This window comes from Alosa pseudoharengus, unplaced genomic scaffold, assembly GCF_046254945.1.
Source record: "Alosa pseudoharengus isolate Yale_2024_CS ecotype anadromous, Long Island Sound unplaced genomic scaffold, YU_APseudo_1.1 YU_APseudo_1.1_scf_21, whole genome shotgun sequence".
NCBI lineage: Eukaryota > Metazoa > Chordata > Actinopteri > Clupeiformes > Clupeidae > Alosa > Alosa pseudoharengus.
In genome coordinates this window covers 2,050,582-2,071,174 of record NW_027468674.1, presented here as the reverse complement: position 1 = coordinate 2,071,174, position 20,593 = coordinate 2,050,582, and the positions used below count along the sequence as shown (strand labels likewise).

The 20,593-nt window shown below is 42.8% G+C and overlaps 1 protein-coding gene across 3 annotated transcripts in view; it reads left to right on the top strand.

Annotated features, from left to right (window-relative positions):
• The window catches only part of LOC143137450 (serine protease 33-like), a 34,477-nt gene that overhangs the window by 1,959 nt on the left and 11,925 nt on the right, over positions 1 to 20,593 (top strand). For all 3 annotated transcript variants that reach the window (XM_076297645.1, XM_076297646.1, XM_076297647.1), the window contains exons 2-6: positions 7,635 to 7,655; positions 7,876 to 8,047; positions 8,998 to 9,266; positions 9,541 to 9,692; positions 16,789 to 17,077. In XM_076297645.1, the coding sequence (XP_076153760.1) occupies positions 7,635 to 7,655; positions 7,876 to 8,047; positions 8,998 to 9,266; positions 9,541 to 9,692; positions 16,789 to 17,077 (903 nt within the window). The remainder of the gene's footprint in view (positions 1 to 7,634; positions 7,656 to 7,875; positions 8,048 to 8,997; positions 9,267 to 9,540; positions 9,693 to 16,788; positions 17,078 to 20,593) is intronic.

Here is a 20,593-nt window from a genome sequence, read left to right as displayed (position 1 = left end):
CCTTCGGTTTGCCCAGGCTGACTGCAGCAGCAGCTTAAAGCGTGAGAAAAATCTTCTCGCAAAGATGCCAAACTCTGTTTCGTTGTTGAAACGCCAGAAAATCTCCCCTCATGCCTGTTTCGTTAGTGAATTACATCGCGAATTTGCCCAAAGCGTTGCCCCATGATTATAAAAGGAATGACTGGCCTTGAATTTCCCCTGGGGATCAATAAAGTATCTATCTATCTTTCTATCTATCTATATAGTATCAGCCCATTTTATTACAAGGAAGTAGATGTTCTATAGATCTAAGCTCATTGGAAGGTGCAGCAACTTTGGCTGAAATTACAACAAGAGAGTCAACGAGACGAGAGCAATGACATGATGACAGGGAAACAGGGACACGCTTGCCAGCATCGTTCAACAATTGAAAAAACTATAGCATTCGTTTAGGCTATGTAGGCCTAGCTTCAATGTTGTCAATGCAAGTTGATGCAGGACTGTCGGCTGAGTAAAAAAAAAAAAATTCTATTGCTCTGTCCGAGTGACATTTAAGCCTATATTATGTAGCCTAAATATATCCAAAATATAGCCATTGCCGTAAGGGTACATTGCGTGTAGGCTACCCTATGGTCACGTTATAATCAGACTTCAAGCAGTGCGAAGCAGATGCAGCAGTGAATAGGTTGGAAATGACTGCTTTTCAGCCACCTGATGCTAGTGTAGTCTAGATGATAGGCTACAGAAAGTAAAGTGTAGCCTATCAATAAATATACAAGTATATTAAATCAAATATATTTAAACTAGGCTCTTAAAGTTGCCTATATGAGTAGGAGAAAAGCAAACAGGAGTAAAAGGGAATTGAAGGGCCATTACAGTTTTTTTTTGGGGGGGGGCGGGGGTACGACGTGCTGACGTAATTTATATGCAAATTAGCGTGTGACGTCATCTAGCGACATTTAGCGACTTTTGGAGCTGGCTTTAGCTACTTTTCATTCGAAATAGTTGGCAACACTGGTTACGTGTGGATACAAAATATTGCGTGGTTGGCTATTGCTTTTGGTATGTTGTGGTAAAGTTGTGAAGTCATGTCAAACAATTCCCTATGCTGCTCAGACACTAACGCGAGTCTCTCGACCGGTGTTCTCACCTTCTCCATTTTTTACCTGTTGTCATTGGAAACCACAGGTCCCGGTAATCCGCTTGTGATTGGTCAGCTGTAAAAAAGACAGCGTGACGTAGGCTATGGCGTTTTTCCGCTAGAAGAGCTGCTGAAAAAGATGGTTGCTGTTGCGTTTTAAAAGACGCCGACGACTTTTTTGAAAACACGTTCTACTCCATAGTATTATAATGTAAAACGGACGCCAGCAGCTGCGAAAAGTCTGACGCTTAGTCTGAACGTACCCTAAAGGAACATTTCCTTGTCCCTGTCACCCTATAGAGGAAAGGTGTGTGTGTGTGTGTCTGTATTACTGCTTTCAGACATAGGTGTAACTCTTCACGTTCTGCGGATATCAAGCGGTTGGGCCGTATATCTGAACAACATAACCGGCTATTTGGAACTCAGAACTTAGCCGGCTCTTACACTACTCCCCTCCTAGTATTTCAGACGGACATTATAAATAAGCATGTCTGAACAAAGCAAAGATTCTGTTCATGTGTGTGTTCAACCTGTTCAACTACTCAGAGATTCTGTTCATATGCGTTGGTGTCATTCACACATAATGTCCGCATGTTAGCATTATATCTGAATCACCCGAAGGACATCCGTTTAACAAAGATCTGCATGTAGTGCAGAGGAATGGTGTGTGTCTGTTTGTGTGTGTGTGTGTGTCTGTGTCTGTGTGTCTGTGTGTGTGTGTGTCTGTGTGTGTGTGTGTGAGTGTGAGTGTGTGTGCGTGTGCGTGCGTGCTTGTGTGTGTGTGTGAGTGTGTGCGTCTTTATGTGTGTGTCTGTGTATGTGTGTCTGTGTATGTGTGTGTGAGTGTGTGTGCGTGCGTGCTTGTGTGAGTGTGTGTGTGTGTGAGTGTGCGTGGGTGCTTGTGTGTGTGTGAGTGTGTGTGTGTGTGTGTGTGTGCGTGGGTGCTTGTGTGTGTGTGAGTGTGTGCGTGCGTGCTTGTGTGTGTTTGTGAGTGTGTGCGTGCGTGCTTGTGTGTGTGTGAGTGTGTGTGTGCGTGCTTGTGTGTGTGTGCGTGCTTGTGTGTGTGTGTGTGAGTGTGTGTGTGCGTGCTTGTGTGTGTGTGAGTGTGTGCGTGCGTGCTTGTGTGTGTGTGTGTGTGTGCGTGCGTGCGTGTGAGTGTGAGTGTGTGTGTGTGTGTGCGTGCGTGCGTGCTTGTGTGTGTGTGTGAGTGTGTGTGTGTGTGAGTGTGTGCATGCGTGCTTGTGTGTGTGTGAGTGTGTGTGTGCGTGCTTGTGTGTGTGTGTGAGTGTGTGTGCGTGCGTGCTTGTGTGAGTGTGTGTGTGTGTGAGTGTGCGTGGGTGCTTGTGTGTGTGTGAGTGTGTGTGTGTGTGTGTGTGTGCGTGCGTGGGTGCTTGTGTGTGTGTGAGTGTGTGCGTGCGTGCTTGTGTGTGTTTGTGAGTGTGTGCGTGCGTGCTTGTGTGTGTGTGAGTGTGTGTGTGCGTGCTTGTGTGTGTGTGAGTGTGTGTGTGCGTGCTTGTGTGTGTGTGTGTGTGCGTGCTTGTGTGTGTGTGAGTGTGTGCGTGCGTGCTTGTGTGTGTGTGTGAGTGTGTGTGTGTGTGCGTGCTTGTGTGTGTGTGTGAGTGTGCGTGGGTGCTTGTGTGTGTGTGTGTGTGTGAGTGTCTGTGTGCGTGCTTGTGTGTGTGTGTGTGTGCGTGCTTGTGTGTGTGTGTGTGTGTGCGTGCTTGTGTGTGTGAGTGTGTGTGTGTGTGAGTGTGTTTGTGCGTGCTTGTGTGTGTGTGAGTGTGTGTGTGTGAGTGTGTGTGTGCGTGCTTGTGTGTGTGTGAGTGTGTGCGTGCGTGCTTGTGTGTGTGTGTGAGTGTGTGTGTGCATGTAGTGTGGAGGACATGTCTGAAAACAGCTCATGACTTCCCTCTACAGACAATCACATTCTTATTTACCTTTTCACCTCTTTCCTGTTTCTCGACTCAACAAAGCCTCAGGCCCTTATCTAAGATAAAGTGTGTGTGTGTGTGTGTGTGTGTGTGTGTGTGTGTGTGTGTGTAATGTAACCTCCTCTATCAGGAATCCAAAGTCACTGTTCCTGGCACCTGTCATCAAGGGTCACTATACAGGTTTTTGACAAGTAACAAGAGAAGTTTCAGGAAATGAGGAGAGCATCCAGTACAGATAACAGCGTCTCACTTAGAGCCATAACATCAAGAGTTGAACACCTGTACTGAATGGCTGAATTGCAAGAGGGTGGAGGAGGGTGGGGTGCATTAATTACCCACTATGTGGATACTGTAGAATTGATTTAGATTAAGTTTTATTTAGTATAATTTGTATTTTAGTATATTTAGTATATTCTTTATCTTCTACTGTCCTTATTGCTTAGTTGTGTTTTTATATTATATACTTTAATTACTCTTTCTTCTGTTAAAGAATGTGTTTGTGTTGTATGTATGCTACTGTGACCTTGAATTTCCCCTAGGGATCAATAAAGTATCTATCTATCTATCTATCTATCTATCTATTTATCTATTTCTGATGCTGGAGGGCTTAATCTAGTAACTCATTGACTGCTGACCACGTGATTGGCCGTTTTCAGTTCCAAAACTCCCATAACTCCCATAATCCAGAAACTGGCATGGAAAAGTGCTGCCATCTTTTTCCACGGCCTCTTGCGGGAGTTTTTGTTTTCTATACCGCTCTGGGTTCACTAAGCTAACCAGTATAGTGTTAGCTGATAGGCTACGCTAACCAGTGTATAAGTAAGTATATAAGTAAGTATATATACTTTTTTGATCCCGTGAGGGAAATTTGGTCTCTGCATTTAACCCAATCGGTGAATTAGTGAAACACAAACAGCACACAGTGAACACACAGTGAGGTGAAGTACACATCCCGGCGCAGTGAGCTGCCTGCTACAACGGCGGCGCTCGGGGAGCAGTGAGGGGTTAGGTGCCTTGCTCAAGGGCACTTCAGCCGCGGCCCACTGGTCGGGGCTCGAACCGGCAACCCTCCAGTTACAAGTCCAGAGTGCTAACCAGTGGGCCACGGCTGCCCCTAGTGTACTGTTAGCTGATAGGCTGAGCTAACCAGTGTAGTGTTAATAGGCTACACTAACCAGTGCAGTGTTAGCTGATAGGCTACGCTAACCAGTGTAGTCGCTACCTGCAGGTGAACTAGTGTGACATGTAGATTCAATTGTTTTTGACTGATGTCTTGTACCTATGGTCTCTCGATGTAGAGTAACTATATACATACATATGTATGGTCAAAACCTATTGTTGTGTCTCGTAGGCCTACTCTTACTCAGAGATGAAAAGAAGAGATAGGATGCGAACTCCGGCCGAGCGCGTAGTGCACTGACGCGCTGCCGTCAAGCAACGAGACAATTGATAACATTTGCGATACCCAGACATTCGTCCAGGCTATACATTTTTTCCAACAGATATTTAACACAAATAATGGCACATAGGCTATTGGTCGGCTTCAGTAAAATGTTTTATATACTTGCAATTAATAGGTTTAGGTTTTTGCAGATGACAATGACAATGCCAGCATTATTCACTCGGTTTAAATGAGAAAAATGTCAACATAGGCTGTGGCATTTCTAGGGGGTGGGGTATTACACGTTGCCACTGTTTCCACCAATGATATCTATCGCTGCATCATCAACAACGTTGTTGGAACTACAGTGTTCGAACGTCGGAGGTAGCGAATTGCGACACAGGTACGATGCTTTCTGGAAACAGGTGTAACAATGTCGTTGTTTGGTCGCAAGTTGCGTCGTACCATGGTGGTTGCGCAACGTCGTTGCTAACTTTTCTAGAAACGACCCCCAGTGTAGTGTTAGCTGATAGGGTACGCTAACCAGTGTAGTGTTAATAGGCTACACTAACCAGTGTAGTGTTAGCTGATAGGCTACACTAACCAGTGTAGTGTTAATAGGCTACACTAACCAGTGTAGTGTTAATAGGCTACACCAGTGTTTCCCAAAGTTTGGGTCGCGACCCACGGGTGGGTCGCAGGAGATTTTATTTGGGTCGCCAGCACAATTTATGTTGTGTTATATGATAGCTAACTGATAGGCTACCATTTGTCATTTGATAGCAGGAAAGCTAACAGTTTTCTATTAGGATGTAGTTTGTTACCTACCACAGTCACGGTTTTGTCATAAAAGCTCATGAAACTGGCGCATGAAACTGGGGGACGAACGCATCGCAGAGGGGGTGCCAGCATGGATATCTACCTCTCAAAATGAAACCGTTCTGTGGGGTGCCTGCCATGTACCTCACAGTTGCAAACTACAAGGGACATGAATCCGCCTATTTGCACGAACATTAATATACCAGCTCCTCAACTTTACAGATTAAAATATAGTGACCGTGCTGTCAACTAAAGCAGACATCCATAGACCGGACATAAGGCCATTACATTTGCGTGTAGATAGTTTTGATTGTAGATGCAATCTTTAAAGTTAATAGCAACCTCCTCACATTCTTATTTCTGATTTAAAATGCACAACAGTGCATTATAGTCTACAATTTAAATGGGCATTTTAAACACTATTCCTCTCGTTTTCTACCTCACTAACTCCAAAGTAAATGCGCATTCTTCCGGCTATTGCGCAAACGCCTCTTGTTCTGATATAACGACTATACAATATAATATAATACAACAATACAATATAACGACTTGAGTTATTTGCTGTTTACATCGGAATTGATGTCCACAGTGTTATGGACCCATTTGTCTGCAATGCAACCTACAACAGCTTATGCTGACGAATGACGACTAGGCAACATGCAAGAATTTCCCCAAACTCTCAGATGCACATTAAAACGTATCTTTTGAGTAGTCATTTCCAACTTTTCACGCTGATGGTGCTCAAAATGCAACACAACCGTGTTCAAAGCAGGATCTATCTATCTAGATCCTATAGCAATGTATGGTTGGGGAAGGCATAGAAAAGTTGGAGAACCTGTGGCCTAAAACAATATTGGTGGTTGCAGGGTATTTGAAGTGAAATGGGTCGCGATGGTCTGTCATTTTTAAAAAGTGGGTCCCCAGAAAAAAAGTTTGGGAAACACTGGGCTACACTAACCAGTGTAGTGTTAGCTGATAGAAGTATGAGCTGATTGGCTAATTCTGAGTGTACTATTGTCTGATTGGTTGAATCTGAGTGTAGTATGAGCTGATTGGCTGATTTTGATTGGCTGGTTCTGAGTGTAGTATGAGCTGATTGGCTGATTCTGAGTGTAGTATGAGCTGATTGGCTGGTTCTGAGTGTAGTCAGGGCTTAAATTTCACTGCGGGTATTGCGCATAATTTGTTCAAGTCCCGCAACTCTAGCCATCATAATGCGAGAAATTCCCGCATACACTTTTACAGCCTGTCTGATGACGTTAATATAATCATGAAGTGGCGTGAATGCGGTGGTATTGACTGGACGGATTAACTACCGAGTTGAATTGAACATAGCCTCATGCAGACGCAGACACACACACACACACACACACACACACGGAGAGAGAGAGAGAGAGAGAGAGAGAGAGAGAACCACTTTGCGCTTACGCAAATAGGCTACGCAACCATGGCAAACTTTTACATCTGGAAACAGCTCCTTGGTAACTATCCTACTAGCTCAGGTCACATCAACACTTGATCCCAGAAAGATTGTCTTCAACTTGTTAGTTTGTTGAACATTAATTTTATCTAATGACATAGAAAACATAATGAATTGCATCCACATATCCTTATGCACTATGCACAACTTTTATTCACTAGCGACTAGCCTAAAACCGTCAGGCTGAAAGGAGGCTAATTACTCTCACGTATTTCTTAAAGTGACAGGCACTCAATTACACCTACTCATCACCAATGTGCACTCAATTAGACCTACACACCACATTAAAGATATGCCTAAGTGTTATAGTTTAAACGTCAATATGAAGCGTTCAAACGTCAATATGAAGCATTCAAATTAATAAATATGTTTAGCTACTAGTAATTACTAGTAAAATGCTATACATTAAAAAATACATTATTAACTAAATACACTTTATATGAATTAAAAAATATATGAAATAGAAACATATCACATAAGCCATCATTTTCAGTGTTTGTGTGTGTGTGGAGAGAGTCAAGCAGAATCTAGGATGTCCACTGTTATGAATGATCCCACTACAGTATATATTACTGATGACGTCAGGGTGGTGGGGGCCCCAAAATCAAACACTTTTTTTAAAAAGTATCGAAGAAGTATCGAAATTGCAACCCCTCCCCCCTAAATTGTGTAAATCCCCCCACATGAATAACCTAAGGGGGGAATTCCCCCCCATTTTGAAAAATGAATTTTAAGGCCTCTGGTAGTATTGAGGATGTTCTGAGTGTAGTATGAGCTGATTGGCTGGTTCTTAGTGTAGTAGGAGCTGATTGGCTGGTTCTTAGTGTAGTATGAGCTGATTGGCTGGTTCTGAGGGTAGTATTGAGGATGTTCATGACTGACTCTGATCTCTTTGTCTTTCAGGATGCCTCTCACAGCTGGATGGTGAGTTCCACACACACACACACACACACACACACACACACACACACACACACACACACACACACACACACACACACACACACACACACACACGCACACACACACACACACACACACTCCAACACACTCATACACACACACACACACACACACACTCTCACACACCCCACACACACACACACACACACACACTGTGTCTGATTGGTCTCCTTGTGTCCAGTGTGTGGGCAGGCCCCTCTCAACACACGCAACACGCGCATCGTGGGCGGAGAGAACGCACCACCGGGGGCGTGGCCATGGCAGGCCAGTCTGACACGTAATGGAGGCCACTTCTGCGGAGGGTCCCTCATCAACAAGGACTGGGTTCTGACCGCCGCCCACTGCTTTCCCAGGTGAGAATGAATACAGAATGCAGCAACAGCATGCTACATGCAAGGATGATATATTTGGGTTCTCTAGTGTCAGAATGCAGCAACAGCATGTCACATGCAAGGATGATATATTTGGGTTCTCTAGTGTCAGAATGCAGCAACAGCATGTCACATGCAAGGATGATATATTTGGGTCCTCTCAATCTCCACTTTGCAGCAGTCTAATTTCAATGCTACTCCATTTAACAGGAACTGCACCTTGAGTGTGCATGAGAGAGAGAGAGAGAGAGAGAGAGAGAGAGAGAGAGAGGCAGGTTCCTGCTGGCTTGTCATTGTTGATAATTGATATTTCCTTTTTAATTATAAAAACATTTTAAAGGAAATCATGAAGGCAAAGACAAGGCTAGAAGAGTAATCCGATTCCCTCTACTATGACTTGTTTATGTTTGCGTTTATGATCATGACGTGACTTGTTTATGTTTGCGCTTATGATCATGAAGTGACTTGTTTATGTTTGCGCTTATGATCATGAAGTGACTTGTTTATGTTTGCGCTTATGATCATGAAGTGACTTGTTTATGTTTGCGTTTATGATCATGACTTGACTTGTTTATGTTTGCGTTTATGATCATGACTTGACTTGTTTATGTTTGCGTTTATGATCATGACTTGACTTGTTTATGTTTGCGTTTATGTGTATGTTTATATTATGATATGAGTTGTTTATGTTTGCGTTTATGTGTATGTTTATATGATATGAGTTGTTTATGTTTGCGTTTATGTGTATGTTTATGTGTGCTGAGTGTGTTTCACTAATTCACGGATTGGGATAAATGCAGAGACCAAATTTCCCTCACGGGATCAAAAGAGTTTATACTTATGATCCGAGTTGTTTATGTTTATGATGTGAGTTGTTTATACTTATGATCTGAGTTGTTTACTTGTGGACGCCTCCTCCTCTCCCTCTGCAGCACCAGCACCGCTGGTCTGACCATCTTCCTCGGACGGCAGACTCAGGAGGGCAGCAACGCCAACGAGGTCTCCAGGACCGTCACTAGGGTCATCAGACATCCCAATTACAACCCCTCAACCAGCGATAACGACGCGGCCCTCCTCCAACTGTCCTCCTCCGTCACCTTCACCAACTACATCCGCCCCGTCTGCCTGGCAGCGGCCAGCAGCACCTTCAACAGGGGCACGGACAGCTGGGTGACCGGCTGGGGCACGATTAGATCAGGAGGTGAGCACACACACACACACACACACACACACACACACACACACACACACACACACACTCAACACACACACACACTCAAAACAGACACCCATACCCTCGCACACACCCACACACACTCTTACACACACACACACTCAACACAGACACACACACATACACTCAACACAGACACACACACACACACACCTCTTCATCCCTGCTATGGAACACTGCTGTGGATTTATGCTGACTCTGTGCAGTAAGACACACTTTGATTGGTCGCTGTCTCCCCTAGTGCCCCTCCCCTCACCCCAGACGCTACAGGAAGTGGAGGTGCCCGTCGTGGGAAACAGGAACTGCTTCTGCCGGTACAGCGTGCGGAACATCCGCATCACAGACAACATGATCTGTGCCGGGACGGACGAGGGAGGCAAGGACTCCTGTCAGGTGATCATGTGACTATGTACCTGTGTCAGGTGATCATGTGACTATTTACCTGTGTCAGGTGATCATATGAGAGTTTACCTGTGTCAGGTGATCATGTGACTATGTACCTGTGTCAGGTGATTATGTGACTATTTACCTGTGTCAGGTGATCATGTGACTATGTACCTGTGTCAGGTGATCATGTGACTATTTACCTGTGTCAGGTGATCATATGAGAGTTTACCTGTGTCAGGTGATCATGTGACTATTTACCTGTGTCAGGTGATCATATGAGAGTTTACCTGTATTAGGTGATCATGATCATGTGACTATTTACCTGTATTAGGGGATCATGTGACTATTTACCTGTATTAGGGGATCATGATCATGTGACTGAGAGTTTACCTGTATCAGGAGAGCCTGTAACTATTTACCTGTGTCAGGTGATCATATGAGAGTTTACCTGTATCAGGTGAGCCTGTAACTATTTACCTGTGTCAGGTGATCATATGAGAGTTTACCTGTATCAGGTGAGCCTGTAACTATTTACCTGTGTCAGGTGATCACATGAGAGTGTAGTGGCGGGCCACTCTTAGCTGGGATGTATTGCTTTGCTTCTTTGACAAGCTATCCAAAAAGAGAAACTTAAATTGTACCTTAATACAGGTGGATGAGATGGGATTCAAGCAGGTAGGTGAACAGGGCAGGTAAGCAGGGCAAGGCAGGCAGCAGGCAGGTAAGGAGGTTGGTAGTAGCAGGCAGATAGGCAGGCAAGCAGGTTGGTAGTAGCAGACAAAGCATGGACTCCAGTAATCCAACAAACGATTGGTAAGTGGTTGAAAAATCATGGTTGAAAAAGGCACAACTTAAGATCAAAAATAATGTCCAAAAGGTATTCAATAGTAATCCAATAGTAATCCAATAGCGATCCTATAGCGATTCAATAGCGATTGTAAAGAACTGTATGCTCAATACATTCCAACAGCTTGTTCTTTGTTCTAGGTTTTTTGGGGTCAAAGGTGAGAGGCGGCCATCTTTAACTTCAAAACCTTCTCACCGCCTGTCAAACTAAAAGTACCTACAAAATAAAGGACCCCAAATCTAACAAATATACCAGTGCTCCAATAGCACACTAATTTAAATGAACATAAACTCAAACTGGCTCCTACAGAGAGTTTACCTGTATCAGAGGGGTATTTCACAAAGGCAGAATTAAGACATCCAAGATAAGTGATAAAGCGAGGTTTGACATAGCGTTGTCTGGTCATCCTAGCTCAACTCGTTTCACTAATGCCAATCCAGGATGAGTAGGAGCGACTATGTCAAGCCAGGTGTAAGTAATTCAGGATGTGTGCGCGTTCTCGTTTCTGCTCCAAAGTGCCCACGGTTGGAATAAAAAAGACGCGGAAAATAGCGTCATTCACACAAAGTGAACAACGGCTTTTGACATAGACTAACAATTAAGTAAAGTTGTCCTTTTTGGAATGGGGAATCATGGCTATTTCTGTAAAACAGCAGGAGTAGGCGTGGTAGACCAACTGAATGCAAATTTACGTATGCACCCACGTGTGAGTGCTTCCTTGTCTCGGAACGCAACGTCAATAAGAAAGCGCTTGCCACTGCAAATATGCACATAGTATGATATACCAATATTAATATTGTAGTTGAAAATACCTTCGAAAACTTGCCCCTCCACTTCCAATCAACTACAGTAAGCTATTCATCAAACGTCTATCAATAAAATAAGCAAACACTGAGTACCTAGGCCTATGTTAATAATTATAAGGCTATCACAATTAAAAAAATAACCATATGGTAGTAGGCAGACAATCTGTTTTGTTTTGCGAGCAAATACATTTAGCAAATAGTTTATAAATGGAATAAAGCTCCTTAAAAATTAGCATGGAGGTCTGATGTGAATGACATCTAGCAGAACCAATAAGACGACATAATTACCATTAGAATTAACTTAGCTTGGCTGTTAGCCTGGTCGGGACCAGGCTAGGTGCAGAGAATAAATCCCCATGGTAACTTATGTGCCATCTCTTTTGTGAAACCAAGTCAAGGCTAAATTCATCCAGGATAACCTAAAAATCCCAGCTTAATCCCTTATCTAGGTTTTGTGAAATACCCTTCTGGTCTCTGAGAACAAGCCCAACACAAGTGACCCAAGAGCAAATAGTTTGAGCCTACAGTTACGGTGCAGAGTGGATGTAGAGGCAGAGGTTAAAATGCCATGTGTGTACGCAGACGCAGAGGTTAAAATGCCATGTGTGTATACAGACGCAGAGGTTAAAATGCCATGTGTGTACGCAGACGCAGAGGTTAAAATGCCATGTGTGTACGTGTAGGCGCTCCACGCAGGAACAACAGGTACGAAACAAGCCCAAAAGCAGATACTGCACAAAAAAACATGCCCCCAAAACACGCAACTTCACAAGAAACAAGCCCAAAAGATACCACACAAAAAACATGCCCCCAAAATCCGCAACTTCACAAGAAACAAGCCCAAAATCACTGGTGATCATGTGAGAGTTACCTGTATCAGGTGACCACGTGAAAATGTACCCGTGTAAGGTGATCAAATGAGAGTTTACCTGTATCAGGTGAGCCTCTAGCTAGCTCCTCTCATCAAGACAAATACCACAGTTTTAATACCAATGGTTAATTTATTTCTACTAACAAAGGTAAGGATATGGGAAAGTTATATAAATAACAATAAATATATAAATGTGAAATATAAATACTGTATGTTTAACAATGAATATATAAATTATGTATAGCTAATGTACAATCAGTTGCCAACTGACTAGATAGTCTGAATAGTAACAGGTTATAAAAAACAATCAATAAATACAATATACTAAGTTTAGGTTTAGAAGTACTGCAGTATGAATAGGTTGTAACACTTTATAATAACTACACACAATTCATCATTTATGAAGCCTTTGTTACTTATTAGGTAATGGTTTGTTCATCATTAGTAATTTCTAATTTATCATCAGTAAAGCATTTGTTATAGTTATAAATATAACAAATGCTATAAAATACAGTTATAAATAGTTTGTTCATAGTAAATAAGCCTATATCTTAAATATGTTATATAATATAAATTAATAATATACATTATTGTTAATACTTAATAAATGATGCAATAATATGTTTTTGATTAAGTAATATTTCCATTATTTAACAGTTGTTACATACACATGCACTAATGATCAGTTAGGGCAGGGGTCTCAAATTCAAATGAGCTGGGGGCCACTTCTGCCAATGTCATCTCGTTGGAGGGCCACGTCAGTGTTAAAGAATAATACAAAAAAGGACGGCTATTTCCTAAAATGCAATGTTTTTTTCAAATACTGTATTTTCAAACACAAAACTACAAACAGAAAGTGCAAGACTTTTTATCTATTTTTAGACACCTGTGCTAGCAACCTTAGCTTATAAATAAAATAATGATTAAATAAATATTAATACAAATTATAAAAACAAACAAAAAAGCATAAAAACAGGTAGGCCTATGTGTGTGTTTCACACCAAATAAAAATATTTTCCTCTCATAACTGTTTTAAACCTGGCAAACTAGGCGTCAGGGTTAAGAAAGCAACCATTGGATTTTTATATAAAAATTTCAAAAGGCCATGGCTTGAAAGTGATCAGAGATAAAGTCCTACTGTAAATGTAAAAATCTTTGAGTATAAACAAAAGTTTATGAAGGGGTACATTTACCCATCTAATTTGCCACTGGATGGCAAGCAAATTATGCACCTTTCAGTAACTGGATGAACATATTTGAGCAGATTTACTTTCTTTTTTTGTCACATTACCCACAACAAATTAACAGGAAAACACCTAAGATGTATACCAACGATAGTAAACTATTACTAGCCTATAACCACAAGGCCTACAATAAAGTATCCTGGTCAAATCAGTTCCTATATCGCGGGTGACTTTGTAGTTCTTCAAAGCCCTATTTCTACAACCCCTGCTGTCTGTACCATGTCCATTACGGACACTATCATCACGATTACCACTGCAACCTCCAAGCTATGTTGGGCAGAGGGTCGAAATAATGGTGTGCTTAGTGGACACCGTGGTATGCGCGAAAAGACGCACCTCATTCGCTTCCGCGTCATTACAAATGCACGTCTTTGTGTTTCTCGCGTGTAATACAAGTATTTCTTGAAAACGTTGTGCAGCGATTTTGGTTTGAATCAAGCTCTGGATGTCTAGCAAATAATGAGAGTACAAAGAGAGTACAAATGAGATTTGTCACCGTACTTGGATCTATCGTCTATTTTAATCAGTATCATTGTTTGTCGCAATTAAAAATACCCTCAAGGGCCGGATTACATTATTATTTTGACATAGGTCGCGGGCCGGACGCGGGCCGGATTTGGCCCGCGGGCCGGGAGTTTGAGACCCCTGAGTTAGGGTGAGGATACGTATTTTATAAACCACTTCCTAATAATATAATTAATAATTTACTCAGGAGTTACAAGTGGTTAGTTAATGATATTTTGTGAGCTCATCTAAAGTGAGGACGTTTTATGCCTTGCAACACATTTACAAATGAGTTATAAAGTTTACACTTGCATTTATTCATTTAACCGACACCCAAAGCGACTTACACATGTCAATGAAAATAAAGGGCAAGGCCACATTGGTGGACGCCAGGGTTTGAACCCCGAACTTTATGGGTTACTGCATGTTAACCCGGCTCCCTATCCACTACACTACCTCTGCCCAGTGATATTACAACAGTCAATTCTAAAATATAATATATATATGCGTGTTTACTATGAACAAACCATTTTTAACTGTGTGTAAACATGATTTAACAGATGAGAATTAATGTAGGAATAATGCTTTACAAATGAAGAATACAGCATTTAATAATAGTTTACAGATGTTTAATAACAGTGTGTAGTGTAGCATAGTTGTAGGGGTTTCTATCTGGGCCAAGGTAGTGTAGTGGATAAGGAGCTGGACTAGCATGCAGTAGCCTGAAAAGTTGGGGGTTCAATTCCAGGCTTTCACTATTATGTCAATGGCCTTCAATTTAATTGACTTGTGTACGTCGCTTGTGATGTGAATGTAATCTTTACAACTCATTTGAAAATGTGCAAGGCATAGAAAGTCCTCACTTTAGATAAGCTCACAAAATATCATTAACTAACCACTTGTAACCCCTGAGTTAATCATGAATTATAGTATTAGGAAGTGGTTTATAAAATATGTATCCTCACCCTAATTAATCATTAGTGCATGTGTATATTGCATAATTTATTAAGTATTAACAATAATTCATAAACATATTTTAGATATAGGCTTATTTACTATGAACAAACCATTTATAATTGTGTGAACAAATGCTTTACTGATTATAAATTATGTATGAACAAGAAATTACTAATGATGAACAATCCATTAACTAATAAGTAACAAAGGCTTAATAAATGATGAATTGTGTGTAGTTATTATAAAGTGTTACCAATAGGTTTATGTTTAGAAATAGTGAAGTATGAATAGATAGCCTAAGTTTAGGTCTAGAAGTACTGCAGTATGATTAAATAGATATATGTTTACATAGTAAAGTATGAATAGATAGCCAAAGTTAAGGTTTAGAAACACTAGAGTACGATTAATAGTCAAGTCAAGTCAAGTTTATTCATTCATATAGCGCATTTTTATACACAAAGGTCATTCAGTGTGCTTTACATAAACAAAACCAAACAAAAAATAACAAATAAAAGCATAGAAAGGCAATATAGTCAAAGAATAGTTAAAAGGTAAATATCATAATAAAAAGAAAACATAAATCACAAGGTAAAATAATTTAAAAATAAAGAATAATTAGTAAGCAAAAACAAAGGCTAAGTAGTAAAAAAAAGTAATAAAAGACAAGGTAGAATAATTATCAAGGCAGATTCAGAATTTGTAACTCGGCACAGTTAGCAGAAAGCATCTGAGAACAGTTTTGTCTTAAGTCTAGATTTAAAACTGACTACAGTTGGGGCCTTTTTTGCTTCACCATGTTTAGTTCTAACAGTAGGTTTTACTAGCAGGTTTTTCACCTGGGACCTAAGAGGACGAGAAGGTGTGTACTGCTGAAGCATGTCTGACAGGTATTTAGGTCCTGCTCCATTTACTGATTTATAAACAAGCAATAGTGCTTTAAAGTCAATTATGTGACTTACTGGAAGCCAGTGCAAGGACTTAAGAATTGGAGTAATGTGGTCAGTTCTTTTAGTTTTTGTTAGAATCCTAGCTGCTGCACATCTGACACACGGCTATAGCCCTTAACTTATGAGACTTTTGTCTGTACACTATTACAAAACAAACAAACTCATTACACACAGTTCCCGAATAAACAACTGGCATACCAAAACAAAATAGCTTATTTACAAAATAATCTTTCACATCTGGATCCTTTCACCTGTAGTCAGCCTGACTAACGCTACTCCCAGCACCTCTTATAATTCACCTGTAGTCAGCCTGACTAACGCTACTCCCAGCGCCTCTTATAATTCACCTGTAGTCAGCCTGACTAACGCTACTCCCAGCGCCTCTTATAATTCACCTGTAGTCAGCCTGACTAACGCTACTCCCAGCGCCTCTTATAATTCACCTGTAGTCAGCCTGACTAACGCTACTCCCAGCGCCTCTTATAATTCACCTGTAGTCAGCCTGACTAACGCTACTCCCAGCACCTCTTATAATTCACCTGTAGTCAGCCTGACTAACGCTACTCTCAGCGCCTCTTATAATTCCAACTCTCGTGCACTACTCAGAAACCCGGGGACCCCTGTATGAACTGTGATTGGCTGTAAGCCCGTCTTAATGTTCTATGGGTTAGCATGCCTACAAATAAACTCTTGAAAGTTCTCAACAACAATTCAAATATTGAATGTAGTTTTACATATTTAAGTATTAGCATATTTATGAACTTATCTATTTAACTATTTAATTTTATATCCTAATATTTATTTTCCCTGTGGGTTACACCTGTACCAGGTGAGCCTGTGAGAGTTAACCTGTGTCAGGTGAGCCTGTAACTGTGTTTTTGGCATTATGGGATGGTAACACTAGTCCGTTCTGACCCGTTTCCCAGGGAGACTCTGGTGGTCCGATGGTGAGTAAGCAGAATAACACATGGGTCCAGTCCGGCATCGTGAGCTTCGGTATCGGCTGTGCTCTGGCAGAATTCCCGGGGGTGTACGCGCGCGTCTCCCAGTTTGAGAGCTGGATTAACGCCCAGATCACCAGTAACCAGCCGGGCTTCGTCACGTTCACCTCCAGTGGGACTGACTCGGACCTTACTGCCACCTGTGCTGGTCTGCCTGCCATCACCACCACCACCACCACCACCACCACCACCATTGCACCCACCACAGAAGCACGTAAGTAACACCATCACCCCAACTACAACCACCACCACCACAACTACACCAACCACCACCACACGACCATCAACCGCCATACAACCCTTACACCAACCACCACCACCACTATAACTACCACCAAGTGGTGCATATGCATATCTAAAGCAGAGTGCCTTTTATGTTAGTGATTTGTCCTTGATTTTTCTTCCTCTACCGGTGGGTACACGACATACTCGAACGGCTTCATTTTTTTTTATTTGTGGCTGTGTTTTAGTTGTGTAGTAGTTGTGTGGTAGTTGAGTTTTAGTTGTGTAGTTTTGTAGTAGGCAAGGCAGCTGTGGCCTACTGGTTAGCGCTTCGGACCTGTTACCGGAGGTTTGCCGGTTCGAACCCCGACCAGTAGGCACGGTTGAAGTGTCCTTGAGCAAGGCACCTAACCCCTCGCTGCTCCCCGAGCGCCGCTGTAGCAGGCAGCTCACTGCGCCGGGATTAGTGTGTGCTTCACCTCACTGTGTGTTCACTGTGTGCTGAGTGTGTTTCACTAATTCACGGATTGGGATAAATGCAGAGACCAAATTTCCCTCACTAGATCAAAAGAGTATTTATACTATACTTTATTTGTTGTTTATTTGTTGTAGTGATGTGATTTATGACCAGGAAGCTGTTTCTTTCCACGGGAAGGGAATGTATGAACAGTCATGAGCAAAACGCAACCTGATTAGCTGGTCGAACGACTTTCAAAAGCCAAGAAGTGACATCCGTCATAAAACCAGACTTGGAGTAAACATGTGAATCGTAGCAGACAAGTCTGACACGTGCTGCTGTGGAAGCTTCATTAGCACGTCGCAGACACACACATGGAGCACAGACAGGTCTGGTGGAGGGTAGACAGGTCTGGTGGAGGGTAGACAGGTCTGGTGGAGGGTAGACAGGTCTGGTGGAGGGTAGACAGGTCTGGTGGTAGACAGGTCTGGTGGAGGGTAGACAGGTCTGGTGGAGGGTAGACAGGTCTGGTGGTAGACAGGTCTGGTGGTAGACAGGTCTGGTGGAGGGTAGACAGGTCTGGTGGAGGGTAGACAGGTCTGGTGGAGGGTAGACAGGTCTGGTGGTAGACAGGTCTGGTGGTAGACAGGTCTGGTGGAGGGTAGACAGGTCTGGTGGAGGGTAGACAGGTCTGGTGGAGGGTAGACAGGTCTGGTGGAGGGTAGACAGGTCTGGTGGTAGACAGGTCTGGTGGAGGGTAGACAGGTCTGGTGGAGGGTAGACAGGTCTGGTGGAGGGGTGGAGGGTAGACAGGTCTGGTGGTAGACAGGTCTGGTGGAGGGTAGACAGGTCTGGTGGAGGGTAGACAGGTCTGGTGGAGGGTAGACAGGTCTGGTGGAGGGTAGACAGGTCTGGTGTAGGGTAGACAGGTCTGGTGGTAGACAGGTCTGGTGTAGGGTAGACAGGTCTGGTGGTAGACAGGTCTGGTGGTAGACAGGTCTGGTGGTAGACAGGTCTGGTGGAGGGTAGACAGGTCTGGTGGAGGGTAGACAGGTCTGGTGGAGGGTAGACAGGTCTGGTGGAGGGTAGACAGGTCTGGTGGTAGACAGGTCTGGTGGAGGGTAGACAGGTCTGGTGGAGGGTAGACAGGTCTGGTGGAGGGTAGACAGGTCTGGTGGTAGACAGGTCTGGTGGTAGACAGGTCTGGTGGAGGGTAGACAGGTCTGGTGGAGGGTAGACAGGTCTGGTGGAGGGTAGACAGGTCTGGTGGTAGACAGGTCTGGTGGAGGGTAGACAGGTCTGGTGGAGGGTAGACAGGTCTGGTGGTAGACAGGTCTGGTGGAGGGTAGACAGGTCTGGTGGAGGGTAGACAGGTCTGGTGGAGGGTAGACAGGTCTGGTGGTAGACAGGTCTGGTGGTAGACAGGTCTGGTGGAGGGTAGACAGGTCTGGTGGAGGGTAGACAGGTCTGGTGGAGGGTAGACAGGTCTGGTGGTAGACAGGTCTGGTGGAGGGTAGACAGGTCTGGTGGAGGGTAGACAGGTCTGGTGGTAGACAGGTCTGGTGGAGGGTAGACAGGTCTGGTGGAGGGTAGACAGGTCTGGTGGAGGGTAGACAGGTCTGGTGGTAGAAGTAAAAGTTATAGAATATGCTCTTTAAGGCTCATTACCCAAACTCCACACTAGAATATACTCATTAAGGCTCATTACCCAAACTCCACACTAGAATATACTCATTAAGGCTCATTACCCAAACTCCACACTAGAATATACTCATTAAGGCTCATTACCCAAACTCCACACTAGAATATACTCATTAAGACTCATTACCCAAACTCCACACTAGAATATACTCATTAAGACTCATTACCCAAACTCCACACTAGAATATACTCATTAAGGCTCATTACCCAAACTCCACACTAGAATATACTCATTAAGGCTCATTACCCAAACTCCACACTAGAATATACTCATTAACTCATTGAATGCCAAGCTGTTTTTGGAAGCTTTGTCCTAGAGTCAGTGGCGCAAAAAGTGGGTATGCACTATATGCGGCGCATAGGGGCGCAGCTCCATGGGGGCGCCAAAGCCATGGTAAAAATATATATATATTTGGTATTTTCTATATGTAGCTACTGCTGTCCGTTTCTAAATCATTTCAACTTTTTCTCAATGTTCTATAACATTTTAGAGGACTAACAGGCTAGAGTAGGCGCCCTATCTCATAAGATTCCATTATAGAAGTTTGACATAGAAGAGGGAGTGGGGGCGCCGTGAGCGCTGGGCGAGCAGATAGGCCTACGAGTAGTGAGTTGCCGTCTATGGAAAAAGATGGATGCAGCAAAAAAAAGCTGTTGACGACTTAAAATAGAAAAAGAAAGAGGGAAAATGAGATGGCATGTCAAGGGATGCAACAGCAGTTAAATAAGTGGACGGTGAAAGGCAACAGGTAGGATTTAAAGTGATGACGTCTGTACTTAGAGGCTTGCAAATATGACCGTTAACAGACTAACTAGCGTTTGTTAAGCATAATGCCGATTGAAACAGCCTATTCCATTCAGATAGCTAGGTGGCTACCATGCTCATACTGCACTGTTAATGGCCAACTGCAAACAGAAATGTCATGCTAGCAGTAACTCATTACATTTTTCCATATCCTAACAATGAAGGCTCCTTGTAATAACTTAATATTGTGTTGTCAATGTGGTGCAAACAAACAAGGCTAGAGTGCCTATCAGCCTTATCCATTGTGAGCATTAGCTGGCAAAAGGACGTTATGAGAACCGTTTAGACTCTCTTAAAGTGGCAATGCACCATTTATCAATACTTATCAAGTATAACATCAAGTTAAACATCAAATTGGCAACATTTCTTTAAAAACATATTCAATAGACACTAATACACAGTAATAGTGTAAATTATTGGTCTTTTGTTTTGCTTTAGTTTGTGTGTTTTTTTTGTTTTTTTTTTGGGGGGGGGGGGCGCCAATATTGTTGTTGCATACCCCTCAAAAATGGGTAGTTGCGCCCCTGTGTAGAGTGCCAGCAATC